This window comes from Symphalangus syndactylus, chromosome 1 (assembly GCF_028878055.3).
Source record: "Symphalangus syndactylus isolate Jambi chromosome 1, NHGRI_mSymSyn1-v2.1_pri, whole genome shotgun sequence".
NCBI classification, from domain to species: Eukaryota; Metazoa; Chordata; class Mammalia; order Primates; family Hylobatidae; genus Symphalangus; species Symphalangus syndactylus.
Window position 1 is genome coordinate 93,953,857 of NC_072423.2, and position 13,038 is coordinate 93,966,894.

Sequence of the window (13,038 nt, forward strand, 5' to 3'; positions counted from 1 at the left end):
TTTCACCGTGGTCTCGATCTCCTGACCTCGTGATCCGCTCGCCTCGGCCTCCCAAAGTGCTGGGATTACAAGCATGAGCCACCGTGCCCGGCCTCAAAAGGGTTAATTTCTTTTTTTCTTTCCTTTTTTTTTTTTTTTTTCACATCACTCCTTTTATTATACTGATCTGGAAAAAGGATTTATTACAGTTATGCTCAGATGAACATTGGACCCATGTGGCAGGGCCAAGCAAGTAGAACACGATTCAGAAATCAGTGAAAGACACACTTGGACAGGACCAAGAGGCATTTCACTGCCAAGAAACAAGGCAGGAAGGGATTCTAATACACACACCAGGAAGCACTCCCGCCCCTCAGAGGTCAAGGAGCTGATCTTGCTATATTGGTATGAGGAATGGCTTATTTTCTGATGACCACATGTGGGACTATTTCAACCGCCACAAGAAACCCCAGAAGGGTTATTGTTTTGTATTATTTATATATACTATACTTTTTAAATTAAATGTAACACATAACTAAATTCAGGATTGATCCCAACCTTCTAGAGCCAGCTCCTCTGGGGTCAGGGAGGAAACAGTTGTCACATCACCATGCAGGTTACATTCATCTTCCACTGGAATGACTAGAGCCCCCAGGCAGTGGCCTGACTGCAGAAGAGCAGAGGACTGGCTCTTGGGGACAGACACACTCTGTTGCTTCTCCTTATTGGTCATGGCTTAGCATGGTTCCTCCCCACAAGTCCTTAGTAAACAAAGCAACTCGCAAAAACCCAAGTCACTACTTTTAAACTCTGTTGGATAAGGGGAGCTTTTCCACAGCTTGGACTGAGAATCTGTGCTCTAGAAGTGCTATTCTGACTAGATTGTATGAAGGGAGTGGGTGCAGGAGACAAAATGAAAATGGGAGTCACTGGTCCCCATCTGCAGCTACAACTCAAGATGTCTACAGATGTGGTCAGTGTGACATGTGCAGATGGGAGGGGCAGAGGGACAAGACACGCAGGGAGGGTGCTCCTGGGGACAGTATCCTCCCTGCTGGCCTTCACTTCTTGGCCTTGCCCTGGGCAGCCACAGCTTCTATGGCTTTGCGCACCATCTCTTCATCCCCCAAAAACTGCATGGGCTTGATAGGCTTCAAGTTCTTGTCCAATTCATAGACAATACCAGTTGGCAGGTTCAGCTCCATGATAGCCTCTTCAGAGAGACCCTCCAGATGATTGACAATGCCCCGGAGGCTGTTGCTATGGGCCGCAATCAGTACACATTTCCCCTCCTTGATCTGGGGAACTATTTCTTCATTCCAGAAGGGCAGAGCTCTGGCAAGAGTGTCCTTCAGACTCTCACAGGAGGGTAGCTGATCTTCTGTGAGGTCTGCATACCTGCGATCCTTACTGATGTTGCTGTAGAAAGGATGGTCGGACTCCATCGGAGGTGGTGGGACATCATAGGAGCGCCTCCAGATCTTCACCTGGGCCTCACCATGCTTTGCAGCAACCTCCGCCTCCCTGGTTCAAGCGATTCTCCTGCCTCAGCCTCCTGAGTAGCTGGGATTACAGATGCGCATCACCACATCCGGCTAATTTTTTTGTGTGTTTTTAGTAGAGACGGGGTTTCATCATGTTGGTCAGGCTGATCTCAACCTCCTGACCTTGTGATCTGCCTGCCTTGGCCTCCCAAAGTGCTGGGATTACAGGCGTGAGCCACCACGCCTGGCCGTGAGGTGCCAGATTTTTATCTTTGCCAAACTGCTAAGTGGGAAACAGTCACTTGGTGAAATTTTAATTCATATTTGCTTTTCAGTGAGCTCAACATCTTGTCACATGTTTAAGAGCTATTTGTCTTCTTTTATTTGTGAACTTTTTTTTTTTTGAGACAGGGTCTTGCTTTGTCATCCAAGCTGGAATACAGTGGCGTGATCACAGCTCACTGCAGCCTCAACCTCTGGGATAGCTGAGACTACAGGCCACCATGCCCAGCTAACTTTTTGTATTTTTGGTACAGACAAGGTCTCACCATATTGTCCAGGCTGATCTCGAACTCCTGGGCTTAAGCGATCCACCCACTTTGGCCTCTCAAAGTGCTGGGATTTACTTTTATTTTATTCTTAGAGACAGCGTCTTGCTGTGTTGCCCAGGCTGGAGGGAAGTGGCACAATCATAGCTCACTGCAGCCTCCAACTCCTGGGCTCAAGCCACCCTCCCATCTCAGCCTCTGGAGTAGCTGGGATGACAGGCATGCACCACCACGCCTGGCTAATTTTCTAATTTTTTTATAGATGGGGTCTCATTATGTTGCCCAGGCTAGTCTCAAACTCCTAGCCTCAATCAATCCTCCTGTCTAGGCCTCCCAAAGTGTTAGGATTATAGGAATGAGCGAACACACCCAGACCATGACTTTTTGTATATGTATATGGAGAAAAATACTCCTTTAAGATGTTAATTGTAAATGTTTTCTTCAGTCCATCATTTTGACATAACTGTATGGATTTTTAATGTAGTAAAAAGTGCAATTTTATGAGTTTTGGGTTTTGAGTCATAGTTAAAAAGACTGTTTCCACACTGAGATGATACAAAAAGTTTCTCCTTTAGCTCCTGGCTGTATTTATTTTATTTTTTTTGAGATGGAGTTTTGCTCTTGTTGCCCAGGCTAGAGTGCAATGGTGCGATCTCCGCCCACTGCACCCCCCGCCTCCATCTCCCAGGTTCAAGCAATTCTCGTGCCTCAGTCTCCCAAGTAGCTGGGATTGCTGGCGTGTGCCACCATGCCCAGCTGATTTTTGTATTTTTAATAGAGACAGGGTTTCACGATGTTGGCCAGGCTGGTCTTGAACACCTGACCTCAAGTGATCCACCCACCTCAGCCTCCCAAAGTGCCAGGATTACAGGCATGAGCCACCGTGCCCAGCCAGCTTCTGGCTATAGTTTTGTTTTCATTTTTGTACGTTTAAATATTGAGGGTTAACATTTATTTTTTATTTATTATTATCATTATTTTTTTGAGATGGAGTCTCGCTCTGTTGCCCAGGCTGGAGTGCAGTGGTGCCATCTTGGCTCACTGCAAGCTCCGCCTCCTGGGTTCATGCCATTCTCCTGCCTCAGCCTCCCAAGTAGCTGGGACTACAGGCGCCCGCCACCACGCCCGGCTAATTTTTTTTGTATTTTTAGTAGAGATGGGGTTTCACCGTGTTAGCCAGGGTGGTCTCTATCTCCTGACCTCGTGATCCGCCCGCCTTGGCCTCCCAAAGTGCTGAGATTACAAGCATGAGCCACCGTGCCTGGCCTATTTTTTATTGTTTTTTTTAGAGATGGAGTCTTGCTTTGTTGCCCAGGCTAGAGTGCAGTGGTGCAATCATAGCTCACTGAGGCCTTGAACCCCTAGGCTCAAGAGAGCCTCCCACCTCAGGCTCCCAAAATGCTGGGATTATAGGTGGTGTGAGGTACTACACCAGACCTTGAGTTTTAATTTTTTTTTTAATTTTTATTTATTTATTTTTTTGAGACAGAGTCTCACTCTTTTGCTCAGGCTGGAGTGAAGTGGTGCAATCTTGGCTCACTGCAACCTCCGCCCCCCGAGTTCAAACAATTCTTCTGCCTCAGCCTTCCGAGTAGTTGGGATTACAAACGCCTGCCACTCACCATGCCCGGCTATTTTTTTTTTTTTGTATTTTTAGTGGAGACGGGGTTTCACCATATTGGCCAGGCTGGTCATGAACTCCTGACCTCAGGTGATCCATCTACCTTGGCCTCCCAAAGTGCTAGGATTACAGGTGTGAGCCACCACACCCAGCCTTTTTAAATGTTTTTTTCATTAGGAACAACATATTCCAAACCTATAAATCTAGTTCATCTGTAATTTTTTCTAAGATACAAATTATGAATCCAACTTACTTTTTTTCCAGATTGCTCCCTTTTCTTCTTAATGTCTTTTATTAACTCATCTTTTCTCAACAGATTAGAAATGGCACTTTTATCATCTACTACATTCCTGCCTGTATTTGAATCTGTTTCTAAATTTCTGTCTTCCATTGATCTCTATGTGTCAGTAACCCTCTTTAATTATTACCTCTTAATCATAGATTTGTTGTGTTTTAATATCTGGTAGGATTAGTCTATACTCATTGTGTCTTTTGTTTTCAGAAGTTTCCTACTTGTTTAATTTGCTATATGACCTTTAAATCAGCTTTTCTAGTCCCTCCTTATCTCTCACCAGAAAACTCTTATTTTTCATTGTGATACACTTAAGAGATTAATTTAAGGAGAATTGACATCTATATGAAACATCTTCATATGCAGACCAAGGTGTCAGCCCCCTTGCCTCTGCTTTTTGGTGGCCAGTGACCCCCAAATTTGTACCTCTATTTGGAGCACAAGGTCTGTTCCTCACCCCTAGGAATCTCCTCTTGGATAGGGGGATCCCAAAGATACCCCATACCCTGATCCCATACTGTCCCCCCAGCTTAGTGCATTCCCCCTTCTCTTTAATCTACTCAGGTGCTCAAGCCAGATCCAGGGTCTGAAGTTGTCTTTGGTCTCTCCTGGTGTCCAAGAGCCGTATCTAACCAGTGACTAAGTTCTATTTTTTTTTTTTTTTTTTGAGACAGAGTTTTGTTCTTGTCGCCTAGGCTGGAGTGCCATGGTGTGATCTTGGCTCACTGCAACCTCCACCTCCTGGGTTCAAGTGATTCTCCTACCTCAGCCTCCCTAGTAGTGGGGACTACAGGAGCCCACCACCGCACCCAGCTAATTTTTGTATTTTTTAGTAGAGATGGGGTTTCGCCATGTTGGCCAGGCTCGTCTCTCGAACTCCTGACCTTATGTGATCCGCCCACCTCAGCCTCCTAAAGTGCTGGGATTACAGGGGTGAGCCACTGCGCTCAGCCTGTGGTATATTTGTAATCACTGATGAACCAATATTGACACAATATTATTAATTCAAGTCCATAGTTTACATTAAGGTTCACTCTTAGTGTTGTACATTCTGCACATTTGGATAAATGCATGTCATGCATCCGTCATTACAGAATCATACAGAATAGTTTCGCTGCACTAAAAATGCCCTGTGCGCCATCCCTCTCCTAGCCCTCTGAATCCCTAGCAACTGCTGATCTTTTTACTATTGCTAGTTTTGCCTTTTCTAGAATGTCATATAGAGTTATTGGAATCATACAGTATGTGGCTTTTTATTTTTATTTTTTTATTTTATTTTTTTGTTTGTTTTTTTTTTTTGAGACGGAGTCTTGCTCTGTCACCCAGGCTGGAGTGCAGTGGCGCGATCTCGGCTCACTGCAAGCTCCGCCTCCCGGGTTCATGCCATTCTCCTGCCTCAGCCTCTCCGAGTAGCTGGGACTACAGGCGCCCGCCACCATGGCCGGCTAATTTTTTTGTATTTTTAGTAGAGATGGGGTTTCACCATGTTAGCCAGGATGGTCTTGATCTCCTGACCTCGTGATCCTCCCGCCTCGGCCTCCCAAAGTGCTGGGATTACAAGCGTGAGCCACCGCGCCCAGCCAATATGTGGCTTTTTAATACCAGCCTCTTTTACTTAGCAATGTGCATTTAAGGTTATGCTATGTCTTTTTGTAGCTTGATGGCTGATTTCTTTGTATCGCTAAATTTTAAAGAAATTGCCAAACTGTCTTCCAAAGTGGTGGTGATCATTTTACCCTCTCTTAGTGTTTGAGAGCTCCAGTTCTTCTATATCCTTGACAACATGTCAACACTCGGTATGGTCAATCTTAAATTTTAGCCATTCTAGTAGGTGTTCTTTTAGAAGCAGTCCTTCTAGTGGCTTTAATTTGCATTTCCCTAAGAGTAATGCACTTAGTGTTTTTTCATGTGCCTATTTGCCATCCAGAGATCTTTTTGGATGAAGTGTCTGTTCAAATGTTTTGTCCGTTTTTTGACAGGCGCGGTGGCTCACCCTGTAATCCCAGCACCTCGGGAGGCAGAGGCGGGCAGATCACTTGAGGTCGGGAGTTTGAGACCAGCTTGGCTAACATGGTGAAACCCTGTCTGTACTAAAAATACAAAAATTAGCTTGGTATGGTGGCAGGCGCCTGTAATCCCAGCTACTGGGGAGGCTGAGGCAGGAGAATTGCTTGAACCCGGGAGGCGGAGGTTGCAGTGAGCCAAGATCACGCCACTGCACTCCAACCTGGGTGATGCAGCAGGACTCCATCTCAAAAACAAAAACAAACACCAGAAAACAAACAAATGTTTTGTCCATTTTTATTGGATTTTTATTCAATTGTAAAAGTTCTTTATACAAGTCCTATATCAGATAGAATTTTTACAAATATTCGTCCTAGTCTATGGCTTATCTTTTCATTTTTAATAGTTTCATGCATTTTGAGGAACAAAAGGGTTTATTTTGATGAAGTTCAATTTATTGATTTCCTCTATCATTTACACTTTTTGTGTCATATTTAAGAAATCTGGCCAGGTGCCAAAGCTCATACCTGTAATCCCAGCACTTTGGGAGGCTCAGGCAGGAGGACTCCTTGAGCCCAGGAGTTCATGACCAGCCTGAATAACACAGCAGGACCCCATTTCTACAAAAAATTTAAAAATTAGCTGGGTGTCGTGGCACGTGCCTGTAGTCTCAGCTACTCAGGAGGCTGAGGTGAGAGGATCTCTTGAGCCCAGGAGTTTAAGGTTACAGTGAGCTGTGATCAGGGCACTGCACTCCTGCCTGGTCAATGAAAGCAAGACCTGCCTTTAGAAAAGAAAAAAGAAATCTTTTCTAAACCCAATATTGTTAAGATTGTCTCCATTTTTTAAAAAAAGTTTTATGGTTTGGCCATTTATATTTAGGTATGTAATCCAGTTTGAGTTAAATTTTGATGGTGTATCCTAAATAGTTATCAAATCCATCTACTTCTGCCCGCCACCTCCCTAGTTTAAGCCACCGTTCTCTGCCCCTGGACACCTGCGCAGAAAGCCTAGGAGCTGGTTCCACCCATCACTCACCAGGTTAGGGAGTTCAGGCAAGTCACACCCTCTCAGGCCTCAGTTATTCTCTTTTGTTAACTGAGGGTGAAAGTGGGGTTAGATTAGATCAGCGGCTCTTAATTTTTGAGGGGTCGTGGGCCCTAGAGTCCTGGGAACGCTATGCAGTTTCCTCAGCAAAATGCTTGCATCCAGAACCTGCGAGGCTGCAGCAGCTGCTGGGCTGGGGCTGCGAGACCAGCGAAAAGCCCTGACTTGGGGAGGGTCTCAGGAGTCTGTGCAGTCTCCCCACCCACACTCCCGGCCTCCGCGCCGAATCCTGGCCCCCCAACTTCTTGCAGCCCGTGAAGCAGGATCTCAGGGTTCTGGGGGTGGGGAGAGGGGGCTGCCGTCCTGCTCGCAGCCTCTGCCGCCCTCTCCTGGGTAAGGTGACACATGGGCGCTTCCAGGTGGGTGGGCTGAGAGCCTGGGGGAGAGGACAGGGACGTCCACCTCTCGAAGTTTCCAGGTTCAAGAAACCCCAGAAAGTTAGAGAAAGATGGGCTCCCACAATTGCTCAACCCCATCCCATAGGCTACACGCATGCGGAAAGCCGGGCCGAGCGGGGCAGGGACTTACCCAAGGTCACGCAGCGAGCCCGGTCCCCCTGGGTTCCCCGGGGGAGCGCCAAGCTGGGGCGCGGCGGTTGGGTGGGGGCGGGGAGCGGCTTGGCCCTGCGGGGTGAGGCTGCGGTTTGCTGAGTGTCCGGCAGGGGTCTGCTCGCTGCCAGCCGGGCCCCTCCTCAGAGCAGCTGCCGCAGCCCGAGGTAATCTCGGCCCCGCGCCGGGGCGGGCTGGGAGCGGCGGGAGCAGCTGCGGCCGTGCGGAGCGAGGGGAGCTGGGGACGGGGCGGGCCCGAGGCTGCGGGAGGCGGTGCCGCCGCCCGATCGCCCGGGAATGCCAGCCGGGGCGCGCGTGGGGTGCGGCCGTCCGGCCCTGCAACTCGAGCTACTGCCCCTGGTTAAAAATACCCCTGCCCGGCCCTCCCCCTCCGCTCCCAGCGGTGCCCTTCCGCCGCGCCCCGGCCCCCCCCCGCCCCCCACCCCGCGCTGGCCCCTCCCCGGGGACTGCTCTGCCTTTTACTAATTTGTCCTCTCGCGGAATTGGCCCCTGGCCTGCGGAGGGAGGGGCGGGGAGACACCGTGAGTAAGAGATAGTCAGAGACCGTGCCGGAGAGATAAGGGAGAGCCGAGAGGAAGCGGGGTAGGAGCCCCAGGAGGAGGAGGAGGAGGAGAAGGAGAAAGGGAGGGCGAAAGGCGGAGGGGCGGCGGGAGGAGGGCGGGGAGGAGCGCTCTTCCTGGTTGGGCCCTGCCCTGAGCTGCCACCGGGAAGCCAGCCTCAGGGATCGCAGCGACCCCCAAACACCCCTCCCCCAGGTAAGAAGCTGGGTAGCCGAGCCGGGATTCCTTGACCCTGGCCACTGCTCCTAGGCTGAGGGGCTGCCCCAGCTCGGCCCCTTCTCGGGGGCCTCTGCGTGCCTGGGGCAGGGGCGGGGGCTGGCGGAGCGGCACAGCCCAGGCGCCTGTCCGAGCCTGGCTCACCGCTGTCCCCAGGGGCTGGGCTAGGGCCCGCCAGCGCTGATATCGAGCCTGCTGCGGGGGCCTGAGGAGGGAGACCCCGACTGTCTGGGGTTTTCAGCCCACGGCAAGGGGCCGGTGCACAAGGAGCTTGGTTAGTTTGGGGAGGGGGTTGCAGCCCGTGAACAGGATCAAAGAGGCCTTCCCTGCTGTGTCCCACCTGCCCAGTTCCTTGTGCTGTCTGGAGGCTCCGCCCTGCCCCACCTGACCTGCTGGCTCACTACAGAGCTGCAAGTCCCTGACAATGGGATCCGGGAAAGGAGAGGTGGCCGGCACGCCTGAGAACTGGGAAACCCCTTTCCTAGATTCACTGGGAGCACCGGGGGGTGGCTGAGAACGCTACTTCCGTGAGGGGAGCAGTGAGGCAGGGAAACCCTAGGTTTGGGGATGGATAAGCAGGGGCAGGAGAGCAGAGCTTGCAGGGAGGAGCCCAGGTTCTAGTCTTGGGAAGGCCTGGGTTCTGAGCAGGCCCATCTGTCCGGCAGGATGTCGGAGGAGATCATTACGCCGGTGTACTGCACAGGGGTGTCAGCCCAAGTGCAGAAGCAGCGGGCCAAGGAGCTGGGCCTGGGTCGCCATGAGAATGCCATCAAGTACCTGGGCCAGGATTATGAGCAGCTGAGGGTGCAATGCCTGCAGAGTGGGACCCTCTTCCGTGATGAGGCCTTCCCCCCGGTGCCCCAGAGCCTGGGTTACAAGGACCTGGGTCCCAATTCCTCCAAGACCTATGGCATCAAGTGGAAGCGTCCCACGGTGAGAGGGGCCATCCTGGGTGGGACTCGGCTGAGCCCAGATCCTGGATGAGGAGTAGGGATGGGACTCCATGTCCCTGGTGGGGAATGGGGTCTGGGGTGGCCTGGTGCCAATTTCTGGGAGGGGCTGGCCCAGGAACAGGACTCTGGGTCTCTCGTAGGAGCTGCTGTCAAACCCCCAGTTCATCGTGGATGGAGCCACCCGCACAGACATCTGCCAGGGAGCACTGGGTAGGCCCCCAGGGCGTGGGGGCCCGCCTATTTTTTCCACAGTAGTTCCCCATTCCCGCTCCTTCAGGCTCTGCCCCAACCCCTCCCTCTTGCAAGCCCAGGCAGGCTCTGGCTATCAGCGCTGGGGCTGGTTTGCCCAGATTCCTGGGTCTTTTCTGCAGGCTGAGGGGAGTTAAGTGGCACCCTGGCCAAGGAACCCCAGATTCTCCCTAGCACCCGCTTCCCCCCGGGGCAGGTTGGTAGAGCAGGCTGATGTGCATCCCTCCTGCCCCAGGGGACTGCTGGCTCTTGGCGGCCATCGCCTCCCTCACTCTCAACGACACCCTCCTGCACCGAGTGGTTCCGCACGGCCAGAGCTTCCAGAATGGCTATGCTGGCATCTTCCATTTCCAGGTGAGGGCCCCCCTGGGGAGGAGGTGCAGCAGGCACTGGGGGAGATGCGGAAGGGTGACCCACAGTACCTGCAGTTAGGGCCACACCCTGTGGGGCCAGCCCTCCCTCTAGCAGGTATTTGACCTCTCAGTGCCATCTCGGGTCTGTCATGTGTGAAGTGACTGGGCTGGGCAGGTATTTCGGCTGGCAGTTTTCCTAGGTGGTTGTATGTATCAGGTGGAAAGTGCTTGAAAGAACAGAAAGACTTTTGTGTTATATCCTGTGGGACAAATTCCGCTCCTCCCGGAGGTCGGTCTCAGTTGCCCCATCTGAGAAAGGAGTGTTCGCCGGGGAAAATAGATCAGCACGTGTGGCCTTCTCCACCTGTCAAGCCTCCTATCCCCCAACTCCTCCTGTGCTTTGGCAAGGTCTGACTGAGCCCAGCAGAAAAGAAAGACTCGGGATTAAGTCTGTGTAAACCAGCTTTTCCTGACAGTGTGCCCCGGGCCCATTTTTCAAGGCACACCAATCAATTCTCAATGAGCTGCCTTTGGGAGGGACATGCCCAGCAACCCTGGATGAGACTCTCCAGCCTTGGAGGCCCCAGCCCTGCCCCAAGGACTCTTGGGTGTTCCCTCCTTCTGCCTGGTTAGAGAGCCCCTTACCCTACTCTGACCTTGCCCGCCTTGCGCGGGTGGAGGTGGCCCTCGGAACCCAGGGTGCGGAACTCACAGTGCGGATCCAGTTTGGCCCAGCGCCACACTCACCCGCTCTAGTCTGCAGGGGCGCAGGCTCGCCCCCTTCCCTCGCTCCTCCAATCCGCTCCTCCCTGGCCTCTGATTGGCTAGTTCAGTACCCGCCACCCACACTCTCCGCAACTTGGGCTCCTAGGGCCCCCTCCCTCCGCCCCCCCCTTCCGTTGTCCTGGCCCCGACCCCTCAGATAGTACCTGGAGTCCTTGGTCGCTTCTGACCCCAGACGCCTTGGGCCCCGACCCTGCCCTGGGAAACCTGCCCCTTGTGGCATCTCTGAAACAAAGCCCGTGATTGTGAGAACCAGTCCTGCCCATCTTGTGGTTGTAGGATTTGGATGCCACATTTTCACTGCTCATCCAATGACACACGTGCCCCTAACCCCCTAGAATAGGGAGGGAAGAGTCAGGGGGCCATGGCCGAAAAGGGGGCTAGTTCCGGAAAGCCCAGGCCCCAGAGCTTTTCCACCTCTCCGTGCCTGAGGAGGAACCCTGTTTGTTCAGTGACTCCCTAAAGGCTTTGCCTGTGCTCTTATTTAAAAATGTCTTCCGTGAAGAAGGCACCGCTGCTCCTTTTTATGGATAGGGAAACTGAGGCTCAGAGGCGATAAGTTTCCCAGGATCATGTAGCTAGTATGTCTTGAGCATACATGTACATATCAAGTATACACATGTCTCTGTGGTATGCATGTGTTAGTATACATCAAATATGAAGGTATCTAGTATATATTGTACAGGCAAACGAAAGCATCCCCTTCGCCCTCTGAAGGTTCACTGAAAAATCAACTCACAAAAGTAGGTTAGTAGGAGAAATGGCATACAAATTGATTAGCCTGCAGCGTGGGGTCGGGAACCACAGAGTGATCACCCCAGCCCCACAATGGGTACAGAAGCATCCTGAGGTTACAGGAAGAATGGGGGCTCGAACATGGCCAAAACCAGGTTCTGGTGATAAATCAGGTTATAGTGGCAAGACAGACTATGGAAGGGGTAGAAAAGGGGGCCTGGGTAGCAAAGGCAGTCTTGTTATGTAGATGAAACTTCACAGGTAGCAGCCCTCAGAGGGAATATATGGTAATTGTTTCGTTCAGACCTTTAAAGGGTGTCAGGCTGTCAGTCTGACAAGGGAAGGCCTTAGAGAAAGCCTGGCTACATCAGTGCAGATTTTCTCTACAGATGCAAATCTCCCCCACGAAAGACAGTATTACAGGGCTACTTCTGTTTGCAGACCCTCTGAACAGCTATCTCAAAATATGTTGAAGAAGTATATTTCAGGGTGAAATACTTTGATTTCCTTCAATACCTAGATTCATGTATCTAGTATATCTGTAGCATACATGTATCTAGAGGTATACATGCATGTAGTGTGTATCTAGTATATGTGATCTAGTATACATGCATCTACTATGTACCTGGTATACCTGACCTAGTATACATCTAGTATGTATCTAATTTACGTGATTTAGTCTACGTGTATCTGGTATGTATCTGGGATCTAGAATCCTCATCTAGGAAGGTAGAGGTAAGGATGGAGCTCAGGTCTGGGAATTCCAAAGCAGGTACTCACCGTGCCCCTCCCCCACAGCTGTGGCAATTTGGGGAGTGGGTGGACGTGGTCGTGGATGACCTGCTGCCCATCAAGGACGGGAAGCTAGTGTTCGTGCACTCTGCCGAAGGCAACGAGTTCTGGAGCGCCCTGCTTGAGAAGGCCTATGCCAAGTGAGTAGCGGCTGAGGGGACAACTCCAGCTGAGGGGTGGGGGCTCCTCACTGTCTTCCCAGAGGGTCCTGCTTGATGCCAGAGCACTGACCTGGAGCTGCCCACAGGGTAAATGGCAGCTACGAGGCCCTGTCAGGGGGCAGCACCTCGGAGGGCTTTGAGGACTTCACAGGCGGGGTCACCGAGTGGTACGAGTTGCGCAAGGCTCCCAGTGACCTCTACCAGATCATCCTCAAGGCGCTGGAGCGGGGCTCCCTGCTGGGCTGCTCCATAGACGTGAGTGCGCCCGGCCCCAATGCTTTGGTACCCTGGAACCCTGGTATCCTGACCTGTCGCATTTTCTAAAATCCCCACCTGGGCTTCGCTCCAGACTCCGTCCTGCACCTAAGCTCCACCTCTGGATGCATACCCAGCCTCATCCATCACTTCCACCCCCCATGCCTGGTGTCGCTCCTGTCCTCACCTCCCCACTCCTCCCCCAAAACTTCACACCTCAGCTCTTTCCTGTGCTTGTTTTCCCGACCGTCCACAATGCTGTTTTCCCTCACTCCTGTCATCTCGATCCATGCCATCCTCTGTCCAGTTCACCAGCCTCAGATTTCATCTCCTGGTCTCAGTTCCCACCCAATCCTAGCCTCAATCCCACACTCACT

The 13,038-nt window shown here is 51.7% G+C and overlaps 2 protein-coding genes across 7 annotated transcripts in view; one reads left to right on the top strand and one right to left on the bottom strand.

Annotated features, from left to right (window-relative positions):
* Positions 1 to 124: 124 nt before the first annotated feature.
* On the bottom strand, positions 125 to 7,942 carry LOC129490429 (phosphoglycerate mutase 1-like). Of its 3 annotated transcripts, none has more exons than XM_063643319.1 (2): positions 7,564 to 7,942; positions 125 to 1,542 (listed from the first exon to the last, which is right to left on the bottom strand). In XM_063643319.1, exon 2 carries the CDS (start codon positions 1,422 to 1,424, stop codon positions 1,041 to 1,043), a length of 384 nt encoding a protein of 127 aa, XP_063499389.1. In that variant the 5' UTR covers positions 1,425 to 1,542; positions 7,564 to 7,942; the 3' UTR covers positions 125 to 1,040. The 3 variants fall into 3 exon arrangements, 2 of the variants coding, with proteins under 2 accessions (XP_063499389.1, XP_063499387.1); XM_063643317.1 differs by lacking the exon at positions 7,564 to 7,942 and adding an exon at positions 6,967 to 7,559; XR_010121890.1 differs by lacking the exon at positions 125 to 1,542 and adding an exon at positions 6,144 to 7,411 and having other exon boundaries at positions 7,564 to 7,936.
* The window catches only part of CAPN1 (calpain 1), a 31,960-nt gene continuing 26,525 nt past the window's right edge, over positions 7,604 to 13,038 (top strand). The window contains exons 1-6 of one of the 4 annotated variants that reach the window (XM_055252273.2): positions 7,604 to 7,750; positions 9,046 to 9,313; positions 9,474 to 9,543; positions 9,818 to 9,936; positions 12,252 to 12,385; positions 12,493 to 12,661. In XM_055252273.2, the coding sequence (XP_055108248.1) occupies positions 9,047 to 9,313; positions 9,474 to 9,543; positions 9,818 to 9,936; positions 12,252 to 12,385; positions 12,493 to 12,661 (759 nt within the window). In that variant the 5' untranslated portion in view covers positions 7,604 to 7,750; position 9,046. Of the gene's footprint in view, positions 7,751 to 8,028; positions 8,360 to 9,045; positions 9,314 to 9,473; positions 9,544 to 9,817; positions 9,937 to 12,251; positions 12,386 to 12,492; positions 12,662 to 13,038 lie in introns of those variants that run through there. The other 3 variants (XM_055252362.2, XM_055252194.2, XM_055252110.2) reach the window with 3 other exon arrangements.